Source organism: Sesamum indicum, linkage group LG3 (assembly GCF_000512975.1).
Source record: "Sesamum indicum cultivar Zhongzhi No. 13 linkage group LG3, S_indicum_v1.0, whole genome shotgun sequence".
NCBI classification, from domain to species: Eukaryota; Viridiplantae; Streptophyta; class Magnoliopsida; order Lamiales; family Pedaliaceae; genus Sesamum; species Sesamum indicum.
In genome coordinates this window covers 19997663-20024184 of record NC_026147.1, presented here as the reverse complement: position 1 = coordinate 20024184, position 26522 = coordinate 19997663, and the positions used below count along the sequence as shown (strand labels likewise).

At 33.4% G+C, this 26522-nt stretch overlaps 2 protein-coding genes across 4 annotated transcripts; both read left to right on the top strand.

Annotated features, from left to right (window-relative positions):
• On the top strand, window positions 4822-9962 carry LOC105158920. 3 transcript variants are annotated; one of them, XM_020692947.1, is made up of 5 exons: window positions 4822-4959; window positions 5045-5248; window positions 7294-8316; window positions 8601-9465; window positions 9569-9962. In XM_020692947.1, exons 3-5 carry the CDS (start codon window positions 7342-7344, stop codon window positions 9616-9618), a joined length of 1890 nt encoding a protein of 629 aa, XP_020548606.1. In that variant the 5' UTR covers window positions 4822-4959; window positions 5045-5248; window positions 7294-7341; the 3' UTR covers window positions 9619-9962. The 3 variants fall into 3 exon arrangements, with proteins under 3 accessions (XP_020548606.1, XP_011074136.1, XP_011074138.1); XM_011075834.2 differs by having other exon boundaries at window positions 7287-8316; XM_011075836.2 differs by lacking the exons at window positions 4822-4959; window positions 5045-5248 and adding an exon at window positions 5300-5437 and having other exon boundaries at window positions 7287-8316.
• Window positions 15801-25969, top strand: LOC105158919 (laccase-15-like). The gene is made up of 11 exons (XM_011075832.2): window positions 15801-16012; window positions 16215-16366; window positions 16458-16702; window positions 16805-16933; window positions 17216-18157; window positions 18354-18481; window positions 23262-23413; window positions 23756-24000; window positions 24102-24230; window positions 24660-25580; window positions 25664-25969. The coding sequence occupies exons 1-11, from the start codon at window positions 15902-15904 to the stop codon at window positions 25792-25794; spliced, it is 3285 nt and encodes a 1094-aa protein (XP_011074134.2). The 5' UTR covers window positions 15801-15901; the 3' UTR covers window positions 25795-25969.

Below are 26522 nucleotides of genomic sequence, written 5' to 3'. Positions count from 1 at the left end.
ACCGGAATTAATGGAATTCCACTTTCTAGTGTGTTCTTCCATTAACATATCCGGCTAAACTCCTTATTTTCTGGTTAAGTTAAGGTATTTGCTTGATTTGTAATATGTTGTGAGATCTAATTTGTTCTCTTTATACTTGTTATATGAATATTCATGCTATTCTCTGTGCTCTTATTACAAACGTCTGATATTTGAATAATGTGGCCAGTTGTTCACTATCAAGAAGATTTGCTTAGCTAATTGGACTTTATAAATCCGTGTAATTGTTTATTTAGTTCAATGCTTAGTGGCAACGTAGCTTGATTAATTATGTCATAGTAATTAGTTATGTTATGGGGAATGCATGATCTAGTTTAAACGAATTGTACTCGTAGGAGTTTGTTGATTAGAATCAGGCCCTTCTAATTCTTAATGCTGTTAATAGATTAAATCTTGTGGACATTCTCAGGGTTGTCTATTAATTAGGGATCTAGCCAACGATCGTACCTTGGCTAACGAAAAGGTAAGGAAAGGTGAGGTTGTTAGGTCGTACCAACAACCATAACTGATTTATTTGTCTATACATGTGTTATTATTGCATCAATGATCAACTCACAAGAATCAAGCATGATCCTAGCCTTAACCGGAAAATCTCTCTCTTGTATCTTTGTCAGGTAATTTCAATTATTTTCTAGCTTATTTAGTTTTTAATTATTTCTTTTTATCATCAAATCTCCCCCCATTATTTTTTATTTCTCTTAAAGAAATCAACTTAAAGCCAGTCTCTGCAGATTCGACCCTACTCCCACTTTTACAAGTGTTGTAGGAATTATTTTTTGTGGTCTCGACACCCATCAACACTATTCCACACACACATCCACACGCACACACACACACACACCCCACACGCAAACGCACACTCACACAGACCCACACACCCCACACGCAAACGCACACTCACACACAGCCACACACATCCCACACGCACACACACACACCCAACACACACACACACACGCACTGGTTTAGCTTTGTATTTACTAAGGCATTTCAACAAAAGCCCAAGCGACAAGAAACATGAATCACACAAGACGCCTCAATCTTTAACAAAGTTAGCATAAAAACTTGTAATGGATTTTGATTATTTCATGAAACTTACATCTCCTCCAAAAAGTTAAAGCTAGTGTCTCCTTCAAGTAAAGAAATCATTCACTTTCTAAAGAAGAGCACAGGAACAGCTGTGCCATTTATCAAGCAACACCACTGATTCAACAACTTATAGGCATAATATCCTGGTTTCTGCAATACCAGAATAACATTACTATGAAACTGTTACTACTCAAATATGTATGAAATTGCCCATAAGTACCTGAAGGCAGAAAAATAATAGAAACTTGGTCAGGTGAATGATTAGTTCTTTACCTGATAAACAGTATGTCACATGTAAGCACAAATATGAGTCAAGCATCAGCTACAACACATATAATTGATTAATTGTTCCTGAACAAAAGGACCATTCTTCCTCTTCCATACGAGTACCCAAAAATCAAGGTGATGCTACAAAATGTGATTCAAGAGTGAAAATTTTAGAGACCGCTTTTAGCAGGAAAGAAATCAAAATGGCTAAACAAACAAAAGTCAGGGTTCAAATTTACAACATTTTGTAGTGGTCGCTCTCAACCAATTCAAGAATTGGTTAGCAGATCATAACCACCCAAGGCATTTATTAGATTTTATCAATCCTCCACTCGTTTTCTCTCACTATATCCCCTCTAGTAAAATAAATCAATCCAAGACCACTCTTGCTAACGAGATATATTGGAAGGAAAAAAAGAAGAGGGACAATGCACTCTCTCCTGTCCTGTTATTGCTCTTCATTTCAGTAAATACTCTTTCATATCAGGTAAACAAAAATGAGAATACACATCTATACAAGCACAAAAAATGTTCCAAAGGACATAAATAGACCATAAAGACAAACAATGCCCGTAATGAGCATAAAATATTGTGAAACTATGGTGACATCCTGCACGAGAAAAAGCGTTGTGAAGATAGAAATGAAGACTTAGAAATTGAAGGAGAATGACCAATGTAACAAGACGCAGATTGTATTCGTTGGCGCAGGAGATAAAAACAACACCTCACTTCTTCTACGTTCAAAATGGAAGTAAAATATGTTTGACCGTGACACACATACACCCACACACACACACACACACCCTACATGGACACACACACACCCCCACACACACATCCCACAACGCACACTTCCCCCCCCCCCCCCCCCCACACACACATCCCACACGCACACACACACACACACCCCACATGCAAACGCACACTCACACACATCACACACACACACACACACACCCAACACACACACACACCCAACACACACATACACACACACGCGCACTGGTTTAGCTTTGTATTTACTAAGGCATTTCAACAAATGCCCAAGCGACAAGAAACATGAATCACACAAGACGCCTCAATCTTTAGCAAAGTTAGCATAAAAACTTGTAATGGATTTTGATTACTTCTTGAAACTTACCTCTTTTCCAAAAAGTTAAAGCTAGTGTCTCCTTCAAGTAAAGGAATCATTCACTTTCTAAAGAAGTGCCACAGGAACAGCTGTGTCATTTATCAAGCAACACCACAGATTCAACAACTTATAAACATAATATCCTGGTTTCTGCAATACAAAACCAACATTACTAAGAAATTGTTCCCACTCAAATATGTATGAAATGACCATAAGTACCTAAAGGCAGAAAAATAACAGAAACTTGGTTAGGTGAATGATTAGTTCTTTACCTGATAAACAGTATGACACATGTAAGCACAAGCATGAGTCAAGCATCAGCTACATCATATATAACTGATTAATTGTTTCTTAGCAAAAGGACCATTTTTTCTCTTCCATACGAATACCCAAAAATCAAGATGATGCTACAGAAACTACCATGTGATTCAAGGGGTGAAAATTATAGAAACTGCTTTTAGCAGGAAGGAAATCAAAATGGCTAAACAAACCAAAGTCAGGGTTCAAATTTACAACATTTTGTAGTGGTCGCTCTCAACCAATTCAAGAATTGGTTAGCAGATCATAACCACCCAAGGCATTTATCAGATTTTATCAATCCTCCACTCATTTTCTCTCACTATATCCCCTCTAGTAAAGTAAATCAGTCCAAGACCACTTTTGCTAACGAGATATATTGAAAGGAAAAAAGAAGAGGGACAATGCACTCTCTCATGTCCTGTTATTGCTCTTTATTTAAATAAATACTCTTCCATATCAAGTAAACAAAAATGAGAATATACATATATGCAAGCAGACAAAATGTTACAAAGAACATAAATAGACCACAAAGACAAACAATACCCGTAATGAGCATAAAATGTTGCGAAACTATGGTGACATCCTGCACGAGAAAAATGGTTTCGAAGATAGAAATGAAGACTTAAAAATTGAAGGAGAATGACAAATGTAACCAGACGCAGATGGCATTCGTTGGCGCAGAAGATAAAAGCTACACTACATCTTCTATGTTCAATATATTTTGTCATTTCTTCATCAATAGAATCAGGCTCGAGTCATTAAATTTAAGTTTGATTTGTTAAATTAATGAATCGAGCTCAGATGATTTTTTACCAATTAATTTCAAATCAAATAATAATAATTTGATTATTTTTTCAGTCTTACAATATATATATAATTAATTTATGGCCTTTTAGTTAAATGATTTATAAGTTTTAGCGCCAAGGAAGATTTATCGCAATTTCAATACCTTTTAAACATTATGCAGAACACAGTGGAGGCCAAAGAGGTCATGGCCACTCAGTTTCATCAACGTGTACGCATTAATCTATGTTAGTAATAATTATTAATATATATATTTGATATTAATAATTAACTTTATAGAAATTAGTAAATACTTTAAAAAACTTTGCTTTTCGGAAAATTGCAACTTCCGTATATAGGAAAAAATGTAAAGAATCCCCTTGTAATATTACAAATGAGTAAACTATCTTCTTATGAAAAAATAAATAGCAATTTACATCCCTATATTTTTTAAAATACAATAATTTACTCCTCTATGATTTTTAAAAATGAAGCAATTTACCTTTTTGTATAAGGAGGTAAATTGCTTCATTTTAAAAAGTATAGGAGAGTAAATTATTATATTCTTTTCATGTGCCCATTTTCAATATCATAGGGGATAAATTGCTATTCACCCTCCGTATATAATTAAATAAAAATTTATAAGTTATAAAACATACTTTTTTATAAAATTATATGCATTATATATATTTATACATATAAATAATTTACTTTTTAAAACATGTCTGAATATATTAAGTTCGTAAATACTTTTTGTATGACATCATTTATAAAAGGCTACAAATTTTAAAAAAAAAATCAGTAACATGTTAAAACACTAAAATTAGCTTTAGTGGAGATTTTTTCAATAAAACATACTTTAGGATGTAAAATGAAGAATATAGCGGATAAGAGGAAATGTTATTTTTATATGTCAATACAAAATTATTTTGTTGCAGGAGTTTTGTCGTAATTTAAGAGGATAAATGCGACTACATGTATATCACCGTTAATTTTTAAAAAGTAATGCGAGCAGCCAAGGAAGCTCAATTTAGTTAGAAATGTGGTTTATTTTACTTTAATAATAGTCGTTGATTTTTTGTGATAATAATTTCTTATTAATTACATGCATTTAATAGGAATAGATAATATATATTAATTATTGATGATTAAAATTTATCCAATAATTATAACCAATTATTTTTAATAAAAAAAGGGCAAGCAGATGGAGATGGGGTTTGCAATTTCAAAATCTTGAAGATCCCATTTCCCATGGCGAAAGTAGTACAACGGTAAAGGTGCTAAACCAGAAAGCGTGCAAGAGATCTGTGATATGGGACCAAAAAAAGTTAGCATGAGAAAGTGAATAAGTAATTAATATATATTAATCAAATTTCTGATGATACTACTGTCCATTAATGGATCTTTTATTTATATAGTTTCCAATCTTAACAGGAAAAAATCTCATTGCAAGATTTCTTCGCTGTCGGGAAAAAATACTTCCCAAAACAGACAAGAAATCAAGTAAAGCAAAGGACCCATTTCCCAGTTCATCAGTTCAATGAACCAAATTGGTTTTCGACAGAAATCAGGAGAAAGCAAGAGAAATTTTGTGTTCATTTCTCTTTTTCAAGACTTGCCGTCTTGCAAAAGTTTAAGGTAAGTTTTAATTTTGAAGACTGAGCTTTCTTTTGTGTGTGTATTTGAGATTGTTCAGAGTTGGTCCGGCATTTGAGCATTGGATTTTTGCTCAAAAAGATTGTTTCTTTTCTTGTTTGTTTGTGGTATTGTTTTGGTTTATTGGGCAGATCCATCTGGAAAATGGGGCGTAATCTCAATGTGAAAAGGGTCGGTCGTTCGTTTCTTTGCTTTTTCATTTTTCAGAATTCGATACTCACTTTATAGTCTGTTTGGTTCGAAAAATTTGATATAAACAAGTTATGGTTTAGTTTAATCTTTTGTTCATTCTATTGTGTGATTGAGACAATTGGGAGTATTTGAATTTGAATTTGAATGTAAGCTTGTCGAATGCAGAGGTATTCGTTTCATTTTGCAGTCTTGATGATATATCTGTATCTTTGGTACTTAAGATTGGGGCAATTTTTAAAAAATTCCCAGCTTTTCTTCCAATTATGAGTTCAAATACATGAAATCTAGATGCTGAAATTTCATGTAAGTGCTTATGTTTCATGATATCAATTATTATTACGTATGATTTTGAGGTACTTTAGTTTAGTTAGATCATTGTCTTGATCGAAAGGGCAGTTGGCTGTGATAACTTCAGTTGTCTGGTAAAGGGCTGAGGGATCGAGTTAAGTCAAATGCTCTACAGTAAGTAAGCATCCTACATTTATGAGTTAATTGCAATTTTTGGTCTCATATTTTAGGATGTTTTACACAAATAGTGCCGTTCTTTTCGAAATCACCTTTTTGTTTTTTTTTTTTATCTCATATCTTAAATTTTTGTTCCGCCATTAAATTTTGGACAGAATGGTCACTGCTTAGCGACCGGCTGTTTTTCTTGGGGGATTGACTGAGTAGGTCTTGGAGGCAAAAGCATCACGTGAAATACATGTGCTGCAAGTGTAAGGGGGGAAAAAACGAAAACTTAACAAAAGCTAGAATCTCAAAGAAGAAAACCCTCATTTTGTTCGTGAAACCAAGTCCCAACAGCATGCACTTTATTCTTTTAGGCATAAAAACTGGGAATTTTCTTCTATTCGATTTTAGCTTTTTTACTTTTTTTCGTTTGCTTAAGGCTCAGCAGCAGCACATGCATTTTATTTGATGTGATGCTTTTCCCTCCAAAACTTAGTTGGCCAATTTCCCTCCTCAAACAGCCGGTCACTTAACCCCCATGTGCTTTGCACGTTGCCGTTCCTTCCAAATCTTAACGGTGGGACCAAAAATGACTATTTCAAGAAACATGGAACTATTTCTTCAAAACACCCTAAAGTATGGGACCAACAATGCAATTAACTCCAAATTTTGAGAAATTGTTCATTAGTCAATTGGTTGGCAGGTTAGAAACGGAAGATAACCAACACAAGGCGTGATATTTGTCAACATTCATTTTGATTCTAAGTGATGCTTGTACACAATTTTGTTTACATATTCACTTTATGATTGAGTGTGGTCTGTCGACTTTGTTGTCAACATATAAAATCAGGGACTGCAATGCTAACTTGTTTCATTACAATGTCTCCGCCTTGACCCAACAAGGAATTTTAGATAAGAGTTGTTAAACGAAAGTTTTTGAGGTTTTTATAGTATTTTAAATGAGGTGGTTTATTTGAGAAAATAATTTCTATTAGGATCTGGAGCATTCTTTTCAGATACGGGATATCCTAACAAGGAATACAAGCTACAAATTTCGGATAGTGAGAGTCTTATGTTTTGATTTTTCACATGTTAAATGATTCTATTGAAATCTAAATTCAGTGAATGTATAATGTGTTATACTGATTCATTGTTGAGAAAACAAAAGATATTATATTTTGAATATAATTGTAAGACTCCGTTTATGCCAAAAGTAAAACTAATCATAAATCGGAATTCACATCTCAATATGTTCTGTACCAGTTAGCTAGAATAGTTAAAAACATTTAAGTCCGAGTCATTCTAAGATAATCAGGTAGGACAATGTATTCCATCTCAAGAATCATCCAACAATGATGTGCTTACGAATATGTCTTAGGTAGCAGCTTGATGAGGAACTGGTTACTTGGTTTTCTGGTTACGAGGTTATTCTTATGAGTATGGATAAAGTATTGCCAGACTGTCCTTATCCCGGATGCTTCTTCTGTGTAATGAAAGAAGCAAACCCGAGCAAGCGCAGAGCAAGTGTATTAAAATTCTTTCGAGAGCTTCCTTCCCAGGAGGATGATGGTCAAGTTCTTCCTATTAGTGGTCTTTGGAATACTGCAATGGCGCATCCTAATGATCCTGAGTTCATTGAGCTGGGAATTTTTGAATGCATGGCAGCACTCATCTGGAAGGGCTTAAAGAACCGCCGATGGTTATCTCATGACCAAAATATATATATTCCTTATTATGCAGCGCATATAATTGGATCGTACACTATGAATATGGAAGAATTTGCTGAGATGGCAGTGCATGTCGGGGTTATCCCGGCATTGGTTGAACTTCTTAGAGGAAGGTTAACTTGGGTCGAGCAGAGAGTGGCTGTACGAGCTCTAGGTCATTTAGCTACATATGCTAGCACGTTTCCTGCCGTAGCAAGCCATGGTGAGATCTTGGAGCTCTCGATGCAGCTGGCAATGAGTGCACTAGAAATCGTTTACTCTCATTTTTACCAGTATGTTGACAGGAGGCTTAGTTATCACTGTGATCTTCTTACGCGAGGCATGGGTGGTGTTGAATTGGAGTCGAGGAAAGCTGAAGAATGGGCCAGTCAACTGCAGTGCTGGTCTCTTCAACTCATCAATTGCTTTGCTTTCAAGCCTGAATTTCTTCCGACTATATGCAAACCGGAATTTTTGGTAAAGCTTCCCGGTATGTGGGGTGGACTAGTTAATGAAAATTCACCTTCTGGTATTGGATTGTTACGGACAATTTGCCATCATAAGCTTGGTAGGGGTCCAGTCGCTAGCTGTCCTGAAATTATAGAGTCCTTGTGTAATATAGCACGGTCATCAGATGATTGGCAATATATGGCGATCGACTGTCTTATTTGGTTACTCCAAGATACAAGTACCTCTCACAAGGTAACTGCTCGCGTTTCCAGTATTACTGCCGTTATGAAAATTGTTCTATTAGTTTGGTCTATTGCTAAATTATTTATCAACTTTACCACTCTAATGGTATATTTATTGCCATCTTGACTTCCTATTCTGCTTTGCTCTAGAACATTATGGAATTAGAACATGCTACCCGTTCTCAATTTCATTTTTCTGAGGCAAAAGCTGGAAGAAACAGAAGGAAGTTCCTACAATTTTTTGCTTTGAACATTTTACTTATTTCTTATCCTAAATTGCGCTAATTTTTACAGGTAATTGATAAGGCAGTACCTGTACTAATTGACCTTGCTGAAATAACTACATTAGGGGATCATAAGAAGCTCGGTGATTCGATTATTAACGTTCTTCAAGAATGTATTCAATCACCTGGAACAGGCCGCAATTCAGTCAGTAGCCGAACAAGAGAACAGGTTGAGGAACTCCTTAGCTCTCGAGAAAGATTAAAATGGGAAAAGAATATGCCGAAAGAGGATCTGCACATCAAACAGGCGGCTGCTTTAGTGGTAAAACTAGAAGGGAATTCTTTGTTTTCTTCAGGAGATATATCTGGTGCTGCTTTGAAGTATTCAGAAGCATTAGCTTTGTGCCCAATGAGATCAAAGAAAGAAAGGACAGTGTTGTACAGTAATCGAGCTCAGTGTCATCTTCTACTGCAACAACCCTTGGCTGCTATTAGTGACACTACACACGCACTTTGTCTTCACAACCCAATTAATCGTCATGCCAAAAGCCTGTGGAGACGAGCGCAAGCCTATGACATGCTCGGATTAGCCAAGGAGAGCCTGTTAGATGCTATTCTGTACATAAATGAGTGTTCCCAATCAACTGATCCTGATCTATCCTCTAGACAAAACAAGGTTCCTGAGTACGTTGAGCGTTTCATCAAGAAACAGATGCATGCCGCCTGGTTATTTAGAGAGGCTGCCGTTAAACATGGAGGGGTCCACTGTGAAGGTGATGCTGGAGGTATTTGCAGCCAAGAGACCGATGATTCTGAATGGGAAACGGCAAGTGAAAGTGATATAGGAGATGACGGAAATGATGAGGTGGGTGAAGCTCGTGAATGGAAGAACAATACTGAACGGAAAGATAGGCGCAATAAAGCTTCAAATAAAGGTACCCTTCTCCCAACCTTTCCTCTCAATATTTCTATGACTTATATTCGTATAGTCGGACAAGAAAGCAAGTTTACAACTGATTCGTTCTTCAAATGATGCAGACATGAAGCAAGGTTACGGTTTGCAGCTTGCTGAGGACGATGAAGCATAAATCCAGAGACGGCTGCGAGTTGCGTAAGCATTCGTCCCAAGTTTCAAACGTCACCTTACTGGAGCTGGTTTGCATTGTGAAGCGAAGATTCGTTTAGAATCCGAAGATCATAGCATTGGATCACAGTAAATGTTCTTTCTTCTTTCAATTTTTCGTATGTTTGCATCATTTTTCACTAATATAGTTCTAGTCAGGGAACTGATGATGGTCTGTTTATTATGTAATTATGTATTTCGTAGTTATTCTTTTGTCTCATCCATATATTTCTGTGTATAGATTTGGTTCCCTTGGGACAACTTGAGGAGATTTTCTGCTTTGAATGAGTGGTTTTGTTTCTTCACCAATTTTTGCTCTTCTTGCAATACTACTGGCTTTAGTACATTGTTCATCCTTCCTTTTTTTTTTTTTTTTAATCAATTAATTACAATTACGTTGTGAATTTCAATTATCAACAATCAATGTACAATAACTATTAATATTAGATATGTATAATTAATTAATAACTATTATTACATAATAACGAATAATTATTAGGGTAAATTACTTCCCATAAAGCTTTTGATATACTTACAAATAAATATTTGAAAAATTATAAATATCTACCCAATATTTAATGAAATTATGTAATATTTAAATGGAGATCTGCAATTGTCAATTGTTCTCTTACTGTATTTTTTTTTAAAAAAAAAATAAAAAATTATAACGAAATGGAACGGGTGGGTAAAAAAATTATCCACTTAATCCAATAAAAAATTAAATTTTTTTAAAATAAAATAAAATTTATAGTTCTTATCCACAAAGGTATTTTAATCAGTTTATCATAAAAAAATAAATGAAAACCTAACGAAAACTAACGGATTGGGCTAATGATAGAATACTGTTAAAATCAAGGGGATATTGGTAATTTTCAATACAACTATGGGGTATTTGTAATTATGTCGAATCTAAAAAAAAATTATTATAATTTACTCTAATTATTATTAGAATAAACTAATAACCACACATTAGTGAAATTCGAATGATGGGACCCACCTTTACTGACTAAGTTGTGTTTCAATGGCTTGTCAGTTATATTGTTAATTTATTTTTATTCGAATATTGATTGAAGGAGCTGTGAACTAAAAGTAAGAGATAGGGTTTGCATCTATCTCTTTTAGGAATACTGAAGCGGCGGTAACGTACTTAATTTGATACCATTAATAATAAAAAAAAATTATTATTTTTAATAAATAAAAAAATATATTGATTTGTTATCACTAAAAATATAAAATACATTTTGATCAACTAATCAAAACATAATTTTATTTTCACAAAAAATCTAAGCAAAATAAAAAAAAATATACATTTCACATTTAAAATCAATTGAAAATGAAAACATAAAAAAACATTTCATTACTGAAACTATTGTTATGTATAGGGATGGTAATTGAACCCGACTTGAGAAAGCCCGCCTCAAATTAGACCGGTTCAAGTTCAATAAAATGGAGATTGGGGCAGATAATGGGTCCTAAAAATTAGGACTCCCCCTATGCCTAGTCTCAAGTCCATAAAGACCCATCCCAAAAGATTTAATTTAATATATATTTAAAAATTTTGTATGTAATTTAACTAATTTTTCTACCCTTCCCAAGGACCCAACCTCAAACTTAACAAATTTTACAATGGCTAAAGAGATGAAGAAATTGTTATTAAGGTGTAATTGATGAGATTGTTTAGTTGTCAAATTGTTATGAATTATGATTTGTTTGAGTTGCAACGAAGTACGAATAATCTTATTTATATTTGACATTTTCTTTTTAAGCTTGAATATTTGAATTAAGCGCTAGAACAATTTTATTTGTAATTGATATGCTGAAATTTTTATTTTCTTTATATTTATGAAATAATTGAATTTTTCAAAAGGTGGAGAGGGGGGGTGGGGGGGCAACTGAGTCCATCGAGTCAAACCCACCCTTTTTTATAACGGACAATGCAGGGCATACAAATTATTGAAAGATTGAGGAAGGTCTCGCGTCCATTCCTACTCGCTCTATATCCTCCCTGTTGTTACCCCGGGTTATTTCCGTGGGAATATTGAACAATGGATTCACAGGGATTAGGACCAATTTATAGTACGTACATTAACTGATTCTTAGCAGACATACATATGCCCACTGCGTGTCCTGGCGGCCAATTTAAGTTGCTGAAGTAGTTATCTGTCTTATACTTCTAGAATCATCTTCGATCCGCACCCTGATGTATTAAGGAGAGGTCAACTTTTGCCTTCCTATATTTTGATATTGTCATTATTTTGGATTGCGATTTATTCTGTCCGAAACAAAACTTTGTAATAAATGGGATAAATTACAATGAGTTCTTTTTCAAAATTTGATATAATTAAAAATAAATTTTTATTTTTTAAAAAACTATCAATACTCTTTAATTTTAATAGTTGTCCCATAACTAGTCCAATCCGTTAGTTTTCATTAGGTATTCATCCATTTTTTATGGTGAACTAATCAAAATATTCTTATAAACTATGGATTATGATCTTACTTATTCTTTAAAAATTTTCTAATTTTTTCTATAGTATAAGTGAACATTTTTTTTTATTTCATTCCGTTCGATTTTAAAAATAAAGTTACTACTCATGAAGTACCCATTTCACATCAATTATCCACTAAAGTATTAAAATCTTAAAAAATCCCCATACACTTTACTTTTTAAGTTTTCATTTTATCCTTACAAAAATTATTTTGTGAAAAAAAATAAAGAGATTTTTAAAATGCCAAAATCATCATTTGTCTAATTTTTAGTCTCATTTGTTCATCAAGCTTTTTTTATTTTGTAATCCTAAAGTAATTGTGGTCACTTTATTAATTTTACTTATTTTTCAAATCAAACAAAAGTTAAAACATAAAAGAATAAAATTAAGGGACTAACATAATTTTATATACAAACTTAAGGAACTATTTATACTGTTTATTCTTTTTCTTTTTTGTACTAATGTAGATTTTATCCGTGTCATGTGTTAAAGTGGGATCAAAATTAAAACAAAAATTGAAGTCTAAAAATGCTAAAAATTAAAAATTAAAATAATTTTAGATACAAATTTATGAAATTACTTTATTATTTATTTATTTTTATCTTTATATTGGGATAAATCTAGTCGTGTGTTAAACATGGGAAACACTACCTATTTGTTTTTATATTAGTATACATTCATGTTTTTGCATCTTTCAAAATAAGATAAAATACACACAATGCTTGTTTTTATGTTTTTACAATTTATTTGTGTGTTTTTTATTTTTCAACTTTCTATATAATATATATATTTATATATAATATAAAACAGACATGATTTGACAATAAACAGTGATTTTTGTCACCAAAAAATACAACATTAAACATATAATAATTATATATGTACATATTTATATATAAAAGAAATATGATTTGACGATCAACAGTGATTTTTGTATCCCAAATCCCAACACCAAATATATACCACTTATTTTAAAATATTTTAAATTATCTCGATAAACAAATCCAAACATACAATCTATATTCAACATACACTTACTTATCTCTTCTTTTTTTTTTCTCTTTATCTCTAAAACACAAAATAAAACATTTAATATACAAATTCAAACATTACGTACACTTCTCTTATTAACACCCCCTCCCACGCATCCACACACACACATCAGAGCGTAAGGTTGTAAAGCACTTCGTCCAAATGTCTGATTTTGCATCATCATCATCAGGCCCACGTACTCCACTACTCAGGAACGCCAAAAAAGTATAGACATATTTATTTATAATTAAAAATAACACCTTTAATTTTGAAATATTGACATCTACGATAGTTTTTTCTTTTTCTTGTTTGATGCGTATTTTTAATTGATAAATTTTCAGGTTTAATTTTTAATTTTTTAATCAATTAAAATTATTTTTGTATTAAGTTGTTTATTTTCTAGTAGAAAAAGGAAGAGAAAAGGGTAACTTGATAAAATTATATAAACAAATATTTTCTTTAATTTATTTTCCACATACATAAAGAATTTGAAATTTATTTCACTTCCGATTTTCCAAATATTTTTTAGGTATTAATTTTTCCCTGCATCTCCCCCTTCACTTTTTCTTTCCTTTCAATATTGGTTAAGTAGCTTGCTTTTAAATGAATTCCCATAATAAGATTATTATTTTTGGTCATATAAATTTAAAAAGATAGCACTTTTCGTCCCATGAGATCTTTTCGTCAGATATTTAATGAAAAGTATCATTTGACTGTTGAGTGCATGAGATCAAAAGTAATATTTTTTAAAAGTTATGAGACCGAAAATGAGAATTCCGCAACCAATGAGACCAAAAGTGTAAAGATACTTACTGCCACGTGATTTCGTTAAAGTATCTAACGAAAAAATGTTATGTGATCAAACGTGTTATTTTTTAAAAATTATAGAACAAAAAATGAGAATTTCGTAATTAACAGGACCAAAAGAAATCCTGAACTACGGGATGAAAAGTGTTACGTGCCCTTTCTTGAAATAACTATTAGTATTCATAATCTAACTAATGTTTGGCTTTAATAAGGAAAAATGAAAAATGAAAAGCTTGAATCCTTCAAAGGAATAGCCGTCTAGGGACGGATGGTCCCTTCTCAAGTTGGGAGAAGAAACATGTGCAAAAGGATTATTACAATCTAATAAACCAAACTGCAAATGGCCAAACTGCAAATTGTTTGAGGCTGCTGCGCTGAATCCTTATGGCCGCCGTTGCTCAGTTTCCTTAAACCGTACTCTGTTTTACCGTATTATATAATTTATTGCATCATTAATATATTCAAATCCAAAAATTAATAAAAGAAAAATTGTAATTCGAAGAAAAAACACGTTCAAATAAGACACAAAAATAAAAAAAAAAATATTATGTATAAAAGTAGACATACATCTACCTATGGTAATTCACAAAATTTTACGTGTGAACTCTCAATCTTCTAGCTATTCTTACCACCATCTTTTTCTTTATTATTAGTATTTCATTTAATAAAAATTTTCCCACAAAAAAGAAAAAAGAAAAGGTCAAGATCCGCACAGTATTTATTTGTCGCTTGTTGTATTACTTTATTTATTAGGTTAACCTATTTTTTACTTTTGACATTTGTCCAAAGCGATAAGAAGATATTAATATTGTTTCTTGTGGAGAAAAAAGAAAACTTCAATTTCCAGCCACTTAGAAAATTTATAATTTATACAGTTTTTTAAGATGAATGTAAGCACAAATTCGAAAGAATTGTAAATATATCTTCATTGATGCATGGCGAAAGTATATTTTATCTTATCGTAAATGAGATTTAACACTTTTAATCATTCACTTTAGAAAATTTTTAAAATAATTCCAAAATTTTAAAAAAAATTCTAATTTAATTAGTCCTTTCATTTACAGAATTTTCAAAATAATTCAAAATTTATAAAAATTCGACACATTTAATCCTCTATTTTTACACTAACTGTATCGAGTTTTTCTCCAATTTAGGTCATGTTAAAATTCCCGTAAAATAAAGGATCAAAAGTATTGAACTTCTTGTTTTATAGGACAAAATTGTAATTTCGCCCTTAATTGATAGTATATATTCTTTAAATTTTTCTTTTATTTTAAGATAAATTAATTTGAGTGATGAGGTCGATGGAGTGAGTAATGCACGTTTCTGACGGAATAATTCTAAAAAGTTATATATTCCATGCAACAATACATTATGTAATACCCCAACTTTAATCCACCTATTTTAAATCAAAAAGTGATTTTTGTAGAATAATTATCACATGCAAACTTAATTAAAGCATTTAGGTTCACAACCACTAGGATACTAATTTAAATATTTATATATAGCTTATTCATAATAATTAATTAATGACCATCACTTTCACAAATTCAGTCCCCACTTCACACACACAAACAAATGTGTGTGTGTTTGTTTCATGACCATCTTCATTCTCTCCTTGTTCGATAGTGGCTGCGGAGTCAAACTCAGGGTACTTTCGACCCGAATAGAGCAGCCTGAGTTTGCAATTATTTTATTTGAGTAGGACCGCTGCACTTATTAACGTGCCAAATATCATAGCCGTCGCCTTTATTTATTCAGATAATTGAAGAGGAAAAATGAAAATATTCCCAACCTTATAAATCCTGGGCCATCTGCTCCACTTTCAAGAACAACGCAACAACAATTCAGATTCTACTACTCAATAATTCAAATCAAAAAGTATAGTAGAGAAGAGGGTTCACTCATTTTTTGCGAAAAATGTGGTGGTCTACGACGTCCAAGACTTTCGTCTTGTACTTATTAGGTATTATGTTCCTGGGAGGCGTAGCAGTACCAAGTCATGCTTTAGTCCGACGATATAAGTTTGTGGTAAGTTTTAGTGTGATTAGTGTCTTTTTTTTTAAATGGTAATTACAAATCAATATCTTAATAAATTGATAAAAACATTAATATTCGATTTTCATTACTGTAACTAACTCAGATGTAGTTATCAGTCTTCTCATTTCAGCACTTTATTTCAGTTCTAAACCTAATTGATGATCCTGTATGTTTCATTAATCTGAACTTGCAGCTGAGGGATTCTTCACACACTAGGTTATGCACCAACAAGACTATGCTGACGATAAATGGGCAGTTTCCGGGGCCGACTATATATGCTAGAAGGGGAGATTTAGTCATTGTTGACGTTTATAATCGTGCCGGCCATAATATTACCATTCATTGGTATGATTTTAGCTTGCAGTACTAAACTGTATTCGCTCTGTATTCTTTTTTTAATATATATGAGTCGCGTGTATAAATACTAATCTCTCAGGCACGGAGTGAAAATGCCGAGGTATCCATGGTCAGATGGCCCTGAGTACGTCACACAGTGCCCTATTAGTCCAGGCACAAAGTTTAGCCAGCGCATCGTCTTGTCGGATGAGGAAGGAACTCTGTGGTGGCACGCTCACAGTGAGTGGTCGAGGGCGTCCGTGTATGGTGCACTCATTATTTTACCCCAGAAGAGAAACGACTATCCTTTTCCTAGGCCTCATGATGAAGTGCCCATTCTGCTAGGTATATATATTGCTCGGAAAGTAATTAAATTTACAGCGAATTAAAAGAAAGGATATGTGATAAAATTAACCATTTTTTTTTTTAAATTTGTGTGAAATGCAGGAGAGTGGTGGAATGCTGATGTGCAGGAAGTTATGGAGGAATTTCTTGCTAGTGGGGGTGACCCCAATGTTTCTGATGCTTTCCTCATAAATGGTCAGCCTGGTGATCTGTATCCATGCTCGACACAAGGTTTGTTGTCTATTCTGGGATGTAATAATTTCTGTGAAATCGGATAATTAAAGAGAGATTTATATATAATATAATTGCAACAGTTCAGAGTGTACGCATTGATAAAAGTTTATTCAGATTAAATTTGTTTGAATCAAATCAATAGTACAAATTACACTGACAGTGTAGTACATTCAAGTCTGACCAAACTCCGTACTAGAATTTTCTATATAATTTTTGGAAACCTTTTCTAAACTCAAAAAGTAAGTGTGTAATAAAATCTTTTTGGTCTTAAAAATGCAGATACATTCAAGCTGACAGTGGAGTTGGGGAAGACGTACCTGATCCGAATGGTGAATGCAGTGATGAACAACATTATGTTCTTCAAAATCGCGAACCACAATGTAACTGTAGTCGGCTCAGACGGCGCCTACACAAAGCCATTGAAGAGCGACTACATCACAATCTCCCCCGGACAGACCATCGACTTCTTGTTAGAAGCCAACCAGCCTCCGAGCCACTACTACATGGCCTCAAGAGTCTATGCCAGCGCAGGAAACTATGACAACACAACGACAACGGGCATCGTTGAGTACATTGGCAACTACACTCCACCGTCATCACTACTGCTTCCGTCTTTCCCCAACTTCAATGACACACTTGCATCCACTAGCTTCACGAACCAGCTCAGAAGCCTCGCCAACGAGAAGTACCCAGTCGATGTTCCCCTAAACGTCACGACGAAGCTGTTCTTCACCCTTTCGGTCAATTTACGCCCGTGCGCTGAGAACACAACGTGCGACGGGCCTTTCCAGGAGCGGCTCCTGGCGAGTGTGAACAATGTCACGCTGGTGCTGCCAAGAACTGACATTCTCCAGGCTTATTACAAGAGAATTGGTGGAGTTTACGAGACTGATTTTCCTGATAATCCGCCTTTCACTTTTAACTACACTCAGGATTTTGTCCCTCAGGACCTGTGGAGGCCTGAGAATGGCACTGATGTGAACATTCTTGAGTATAACGAGACGGTGGAGCTAGTTTTCCAGGGCACGAACATGGTTAGTGGTATTGATCATCCTATGCACTTGCATGGATACAGCTTTTTCGTTGTCGGGTCGGGATTTGGGAATTTCGACAGAGACACGGATCCATTGAACTATAATCTTGTCGACCCTCCACTGATGGAGACGATTGCGGTTCCCAGGAATGGCTGGACAGCGATCAGATTTAAGGCAAACAATCCAGGTTTGTGCACTTTATTGGATCAAATTTTCTGTCGTAAATTCTATTTTATCTTTCACTCTATTCAGCATACCTACACACCACAGTACCATGTATAAATCTAATTTCTTTCTTCTTTTTCATTACAATTTTATATGATTATTTTAGCATAAGGTGACTGAAAATTGGGGAAAAATTTGAAAATTAATTGATCTTGCAGGAGTTTGGTTCATGCATTGCCATTTCGAGCGTCATGTGAGTTGGGGAATGGGAATGGTATTCATCGTTAAGAATGGAAAAGGACCGAACGCTAAGATGCTGCCTCCACCTCCCGATATGCCTAAGTGCTGAAAATGAGGCTGAAGTTCCAATTAAAGCTCAAATGACAGTGACACTGTCTTGTCCACGTGAATCGTGGTCGATTTTTCTACTTCTAGGGATAACCTGAGAACATAATCAACCACACGTTAAGTGTAATTAAATTTTGAATAAAATCAATCCTATGTCGAGTCAGCTGTATATGTCAATATTTTGTGAAGATGTTGTAGATTTCATTTTTTTGGGTTCCTCTTTTAATAAAAGGAATATGTTTCGACATTTAGATTATCTTTTTCCATCTGTTCTTTATGTTCTTGTGTTATCAGATGAAAAATATAAAATATGCCCAAACATCATTAATTACTATACATTTTTAGTGATAATTTTAATATAGTCTAATTTTTTGCCATTTACTAATCGATAAAATTGTTATTTTTTTTATCCCAAAAATAAATTCGAGGTCATGGTTCCGACTTCCGAGTCTAACTTTATGTGAGTTTGTTGTAATGTACTTCTAATTCTTAATCATATTAATGTAACGTGCCTTTCTCGCTCTCCGAGAAGAGGGGAATCAAAGCCCACTAACCCGCTACTCAAACGCACTTTACACCCAGGCTCTAGCGGAATATCCATACCACTCTGTCGTTCATTGTAGGCTAGTATAGCTGACTATCGTGCAAATCCGGGAAGGTCCTGTTCTGAAATTCGCTCGAAAGACGAAAGTCAACTAGCGCTTTCTTTCTATACGAAAAGAATCGTTCTCTATCTAATATTTCTTCTCGCTCGTGAAGGGGTACGTCTACAGATCGCTAGGACAGGGAACAGATCGAGTCGGGAAAGGAAAAGCCGTTATAAAGAAACATAGGTTTTTTTAATTTAACCTTCAAAGTTTGCTAAACTCACATTAGAAAAGCATTGAAATGTGCTTTTCGAATATCTTATGATCTAATTAAATATATTACTCAATTAATTAATTATCTCTCCTATAATTTTTTTTTTTGTTGTAGAGCGCGTCTCCTCTTATGATCTTAAAATAATAAATTATTGCAGAGTTACCTAACCCAACGTTTACATTATCTAAAATTGAGATAAACATGCAAGAAAAAGTAAGTGAAAGTGAATCCCTTTATCGTCGGTGAAAATTTTGTTATTAGTGAAAAATTCAATTCTGGTTGTATTTGATCGAATTTAAATTAATTATGTGATAAATGTAATATATTTATTATGTAAATGATATATAAATTTAAAAAAAAATCAATCACATGACAAGTATATTATACACTTTATAATTAATTTAATTCGAATAAATCAAATATGCTTTCCAATTTTCCGTTATTAGGACAAAATGAAGAGTGATTGGAAGGAGAAACATGGTATCTTGACTAACTATAGGTGGTTTGGCAATTGTTGTTTTCAGAAGGTTTAATTGTCAACAAAGCAACCACCACGGAATTTGTTAAAAGGCTGCTGGAGACTTTTCCAAACATTACAAAATTGTCAAACTCAAAATCAGATTATTACCATTCAGCTTTTTTACCTTTTTTTTCTGTTTTTCTTCTAGTAAACATTATTGGAATTTTGTTCGCATAATTTCAATTTTCGTACTCAAAGTATATTATTTCTTTCAGTTTTAATATCTCAAGCTTTTAAGTCATCAAATTCAGTACCCAAAATTTTTAATTTTCATCTACTTGAGTACCTTCCGTTAAGTTGACAGTTAAAAACAAACGATCAACTCAATTTTGAAGGGAAAATTAGGCGGGATCTTGTTTATATAAAGATATGTTTGACTGCTATTCTATTCAACAAACAAAAAAAAAAATTATTTTGATTTCAATTTTATAATTGAAGATAATAATGTAAACATATATATATATATATATAACTCAATTTCAATAAAAAGAAATACTAATTCAAATCATTATGGAAATACCAATTCAAACATTTTCTCCCAATTGAAATCATTATGAAAATAAAAGCGCATGCTAAATGCGGAATAATGTAGAGATAATTGCTTTGTAATAATTCAAGAAAACTAATAGTCTTATTTTCAATCACCACTTGAATTGTTCGCAAAAAAAATAAATAAAGAAAAATCGAATAGGCTACCCAAAGGGTGTCAGCGTACTATTAGTCATATGAAATTGCATGCATATCCATATTTTGGTATATTATACCATAGTTTGTGCACAAAATAAGAAATATATTTCAATTATTGTTTTTGGTTGAGAGAATTTTGTTTATAAATTTATTAAATTTTTTTATTTCACTGGTCATAAAAAGCCAAAAAAAATCATTTGTTGAAATAATTAAAAGAAAGTATGAAAAATTATAACATAAATCCTTGATAAATAGAACGTGACGATATTTGCATTGTGGTCAAGCAAAAATAAAAGGAAAAATATGTGGTTTTTTCCAGTAAAGTTGATATTCTTTTTAAGATATTGGATTAAATATGTATTTTTTTTTTTTAATTGTTGTAATCAATTATGAAATTAAAATTGAAATGAATCAAAAAATATATTTTTTTTTGTGTTGGATAAAGTCGATGCCAAACATGCCCTTACATATAAAAATTTTCGCCTAATTTTCTCATCAAATTTAGGTTGACCGTTTGTTTTAACGGCCAACTTAACGGAATAGGTAGATAAAAATTAAAAACTTTAGGTGTCAAGTCTAACCACTTACAAACCTGCGGTACTAAAACTAAAAAAGAGTATACTTTGGGTATGAAACATGAAATTATCCCAATTTTGTTCTATAAATAGTTAAGAATATTATTTTGCTCGAAAGATGAAAGCCCTTGAGTCGAGCTTGATATAACTTGTATTAACTTACACGAATTTATTACTCAAATTAGGTTTTATCAAATAAAATTAATCACAAAACAAGTTTCGTAAATTGTATACTAATTATTCAGTAAGTGTATTACACTTATTATATAATTAATTTAAATTCGACTAAACCCAATTTGAATTAGAATTTTCCCAACTTACGCTTGCATTATCAATACCAACTTAAATTTAAATATAAGCCAGATATGAATATGGATATATATATATATGCTCGACTCAAATTGAATTTAGGGTTTCATATATAGGATTAAATAAAGTAAAAATGTTATCTATAAACTCAAATTATCTAAACTTCGTGCCTGTATTTATGTAATAATATAAGTTATTATTTGTAACTATTTTCTGATATTAACTTATATTATTGATCATATAAAAACTATTAATTAATAAGGATGAAAAAACGAGTTTCAGATGGCTCAATATCAATCGAGAACTCATATTTGCTATCAAAATTAATACGACTATAAATTGACCGAAAATGGAGAAAAAGATCGTATTAGTAAGGATCTCAAAAGGACCATGAGTGAGGCCTTGCTCGATTGGTATGACTGACGCTTCTATAACAACTTGTTGCTTCTTTGCCGTGTTTGAACATTTGATCATATATAAGATTAAATAAAGATGGCAAAAGGATCATTGAATATTGCCTTCTAAACAGGTGACAAATGATAAATATAATTCAATTTCACTTTTGACAAAAGACATGTAAAAATCTGGACAATTCAAAGTATGAGAAGATTCAAAGTAATTAAGAAGTAGAAGTGCAAAACCAGATTCAAAAACAGGCAAATCCCACTGACATATAATCATCTATCCATCCTGCAAACAGCAACCTTGATTTTTCTTCACCAGATTCCTCATCCTGCACCTATCCTCTGTTATAAATACTTCAAGTATTTGCACAAAACACAGACCACATATTTCAAAACCTCAAACACCAAAACTTCCAACAAAGACGAGACGAGAGCTAGAGCTCGTCGTGTGCATGTTTTCAGCATTTTAGCCGTGTAAAATAACGATATATTGTCGATCATGAAGCGTTCCGTTTTGTATTTCGCGCTGTTCTTTCTCTTATGCGGCCTGCTACCCGGCCATGCGATGGTCCATCGGCACAAATTTGTGGTAATTGTTGCAGTATATTAGTATTCATTGGTTTCTCTCTCTCTCTTTTTTTTTTTTCTTAATTATATGGAAGCACGCGACAATCACTATTATAAAAAAAAATGATTATTTTCTCCATATTATAGGTGATTGCAATTTCAAAATCATTGCAAATTAATATTATCTACTACCACAAAACAAAAATAGTGTGAAAATCAAAGTTTGGATCACGGCTAATCAACATTGCCATTATTTTAGTTATGACTAAAACATTTATCAATTTTTTAACTATAGTTTTGGTCTCACTTGCAGAAACAAAAAGCTTATAACAACTGTAGTTCAACCTTGATTAATTATTATTCCCTACGAATTTTATAATCATGACAAGAAAACTATTTTTTTTTTATTTAATACAATTTACCTCCATGATGTTGCGAATCAGCAAATTATTTCTTTATGAAGGAAAAACAAAACAATTTACCTCCTTGAATTTTTTAAAATAAAATTGCTTTATTTTAAAAAATATATGAAGATATTTGCTATTTTCTTTTTCATAAGATAATAATTTGCCCATTTGCAATATCATATGGGGTTGCTTGCGTTTTTTTTCATTATTTTTCTAGTAAATTACATTATAATATCAATTAAAAATTCAATACGTTCTTCAACAATTGATTAAATTATAAATACTAACAAAATAATAAATTAAATAAACACACATAAATAAAATAATATCCGTACATTTGATGGAACTCGACTATAAATTTTTGGGTCGAGTGAACTTTATTATATGGTTGTTCCAGCATCAGGAAATTTGTAATTTTAATGAATGTGAAATTTCATATGATTTGCAGTTGAAGGATACTCCATACACAAGATTGTGCAGCAGCAAGAGCATATTGACAGTAAATGGACAATTTCCAGGGCCAACATTATACGTCACAGAAGGAGATACATTAGTAGTAGATGTTGTCAACCAAGCACGCGAGAACGTGACAATTCACTGGTATTATATTCTTAAGTCTTCTGTAATAATACTATAATTCCTATATCATTTGTCTAGTTGTTACCAATTTCTCATCAGTATCTTCCACATCTACATATACTGAATTTTGATTTTTACAAGAATTAGCTGATTATGTACAACATACTTGGCTGAGGCTAGACGGGATTTGGATTTAAAGGGAGGATTTGGATAGAGGATTTTAAATAATTTTGTATTAAAAGAATTTGAAATTTTTCAAATTTAAAATTATCCAAATTAATGAATTTTAAGGGATTTGTCGTTGAGGATTTGAAGTCCAATTTAAATCCTCTAATCGAGGTGAATTTCTTTTTTGGTACGTAGGCATGGAGTTAAACAGCCGAGATATCCATGGTCAGACGGACCTGAATACATCACTCAGTGCCCGATTCAACCTGGAACGAGATTCAGCCAAAAGATTGTGCTGTCGGATGAGATCGGGACATTGTGGTGGCACGCTCATAGCGACTGGTCCCGAGCAACTGTATATGGTGCACTCGTCGTTTATCCCAAGAAGAGAAATGACTATCCGTTCCCTAAACCTCATGCAGAAATTCCTATCATACTAGGTATATTATGCGAATAGTCGAGCAGTTGAATTTAATTATATAAGGTAAACATGATGAATATTTGTATTATAAAGTAATCTAATGCTATCATAACAATACAGGGGAATGGTGGAAGAGTGATATACAGGCAGTTCTTGATGAGTTTATCCAGAGTGGAGGCGACCCTAATGTTTCTGATGCTTTCCTTGTGAACGGACAACCTGGTGATCTGTATCCTTGCTCCAGACCAGGTAAGAAACCTCGTAATAATTTCTTACCCAAATCAATTGATACAGTTGCCACATTATTGGTAATTTTTTTTAATTGTACATTAATTACACTTTAAGTGCATTTATTATATAATGAATTTGGATGTAATTAAATTCGATTTGAATTAAAATTTCCCCTAATCTAATTATACTGCATGTAAGAATTCTTGCAAGTGCGTCAACGCGCAAGTAATTTCTTGAAAATGTAGTACAATCTTAACTTTGTCAAGTTTCCACTGTAACTAGTCATGCATCTATATAAATGGCGAACCGGAATCTTCTGTAAATTAAAACCAATTTAATCAAAGTTGGAAAATCAAATTAAATGCAACTTAAATCATCCCACATATTCAAATATATCATAGAACAAGAAATATTGAAGTACAAAAATTTCATCATCTTTGAATGCAGATACATTCAGGGTGACGGTGGACTACGGGAAGAGGTATCTGTTCCGTATGATCAACGCAGTGATGAACAACATTATGTTCTTTAGAATCGCAAACCATAACATCACCGTTGTAGGATCAGACGGCGCCTACACGAAGCCATTCACCAGCGATTACATCGCAATATCTCCAGGACAAACCATCGATTTCTTGCTGGAAGCTAACCAACGGCCTAGTCAGTACTACATGGCTTCCAGGGTCTATGTCATTGCCGGATCTGCTGGCAACACGACCACGACTGCTATTATACAGTACAGTGGGAACTACTCAGCCCCATCTTCCCCTTTACGCCCTGCTCTCCCTGCTTTCGACGATACACTCGCATCCACCAATTTCACGAGACGACTGAGAAGCTTAGCCAGCAAAGATCACCCCGTGGACGTCCCTCAAAATGCGAACACAATAATGTTTTTCACTCTGTCCATAAACACGGTGGGTGGATCAATAGGAGGGCGGCTGCGTGCGAGTATTAATAACATAACGTTTGTGCCGCCAAGAATCGCCATTCTTCAAGCGTACTATAATCGAATTAGAGGGGTTTATGGAGATGATTTTCCGAGCAATCCGCCTTTTACTTTCAACTATACTCAGCAAACGATGCTGCCCCGGGAGTGGTTAACGCCTCAGAACGGGACGGAAGTGAGAGTACTCGAATATAACTCGACAGTGGAGCTTGTGTTCCAGGGGACGAACCTTGTTTCAGGGATAGATCATCCTATGCACTTGCATGGATACAGCTTTTACGTAGTTGGGTCGGGATTTGGGAACTTTGACAGGGACAGGGACCCTTTGAATTATAATCTTGTCGACCCTCCTCTGCAGAATACTATTGCAGTTCCTGTAAACGGGTGGACAGCAATCAGATTCAAGGCAAATAATCCAGGTATGTACATATATAGAGTGTGCGTGCGATTTGGTTGGTTAACCATTTTGTTTCGTGCTAACGGATTACTTGAATTCTTGTAGGAGTTTGGCTTTTGCATTGCCATTTTGAGCGTCACGTAAGTTGGGGAATGGAGATGGCGTTTATTGTCAAAAACGGAAAGAGCCCGGATGCTAAGATGCTGCCTCCACCTCCAGACATGCCAAGATGCTGATGCATATCTACTGGAAAATGTTGCAAAGTTTGTAGGAGTGTTTATTCAAGTTATCTGGTGACTGCATACACAAGTAGCAATGCATTTGCTTTAGTCATTTATGTTCAATTCAAATTGTAATCTAGATCTTGCTAGCAATGAATAAAATGAATTTCATTTTCTATTTTTTCCTAAATCTAGACTCTGGTTGCAAAGAAAAAAAAAATTTGAATCATGTCTGAATTTTATTAAAAAAAATACAACATATCCCCTTCGATGTGAGATGGACCTCGAAATAGTAGATCTTTCAAATGGTAACGTCAAGTCTGGATCAGGTCATGGGATCAATCCTCGATGTCATACACTTGAAGATCTCGAATAAGAAAAATGCTGCCTAGACTACAGTTATATATCCCTCTTCAGACCCTCCTAATGCTTATTATCAGCCAAATCAATATGAGAATAACTAAGATAACATTAAATGCAGTGAGACGACAAAATATAGTGTATAGCGTTGAAATCTTTATAATTGTGACACAATTGTTTGATCAGTTGAGATCCATTGATAAAGGAGAGATCAAGCGATATCTATGACCGATGATGTCATAAAAAACCAACCTAAAGTAGGAACGTGCAGATTCTTGGGATGTTTGGTAATTCTTGTGTTATATAATAAGGCATATGCTAGTCATTTATATCTCGTATATGTTTGGTAATAATAGCCTTATAAAGCAACTTCTAAGGAAAAC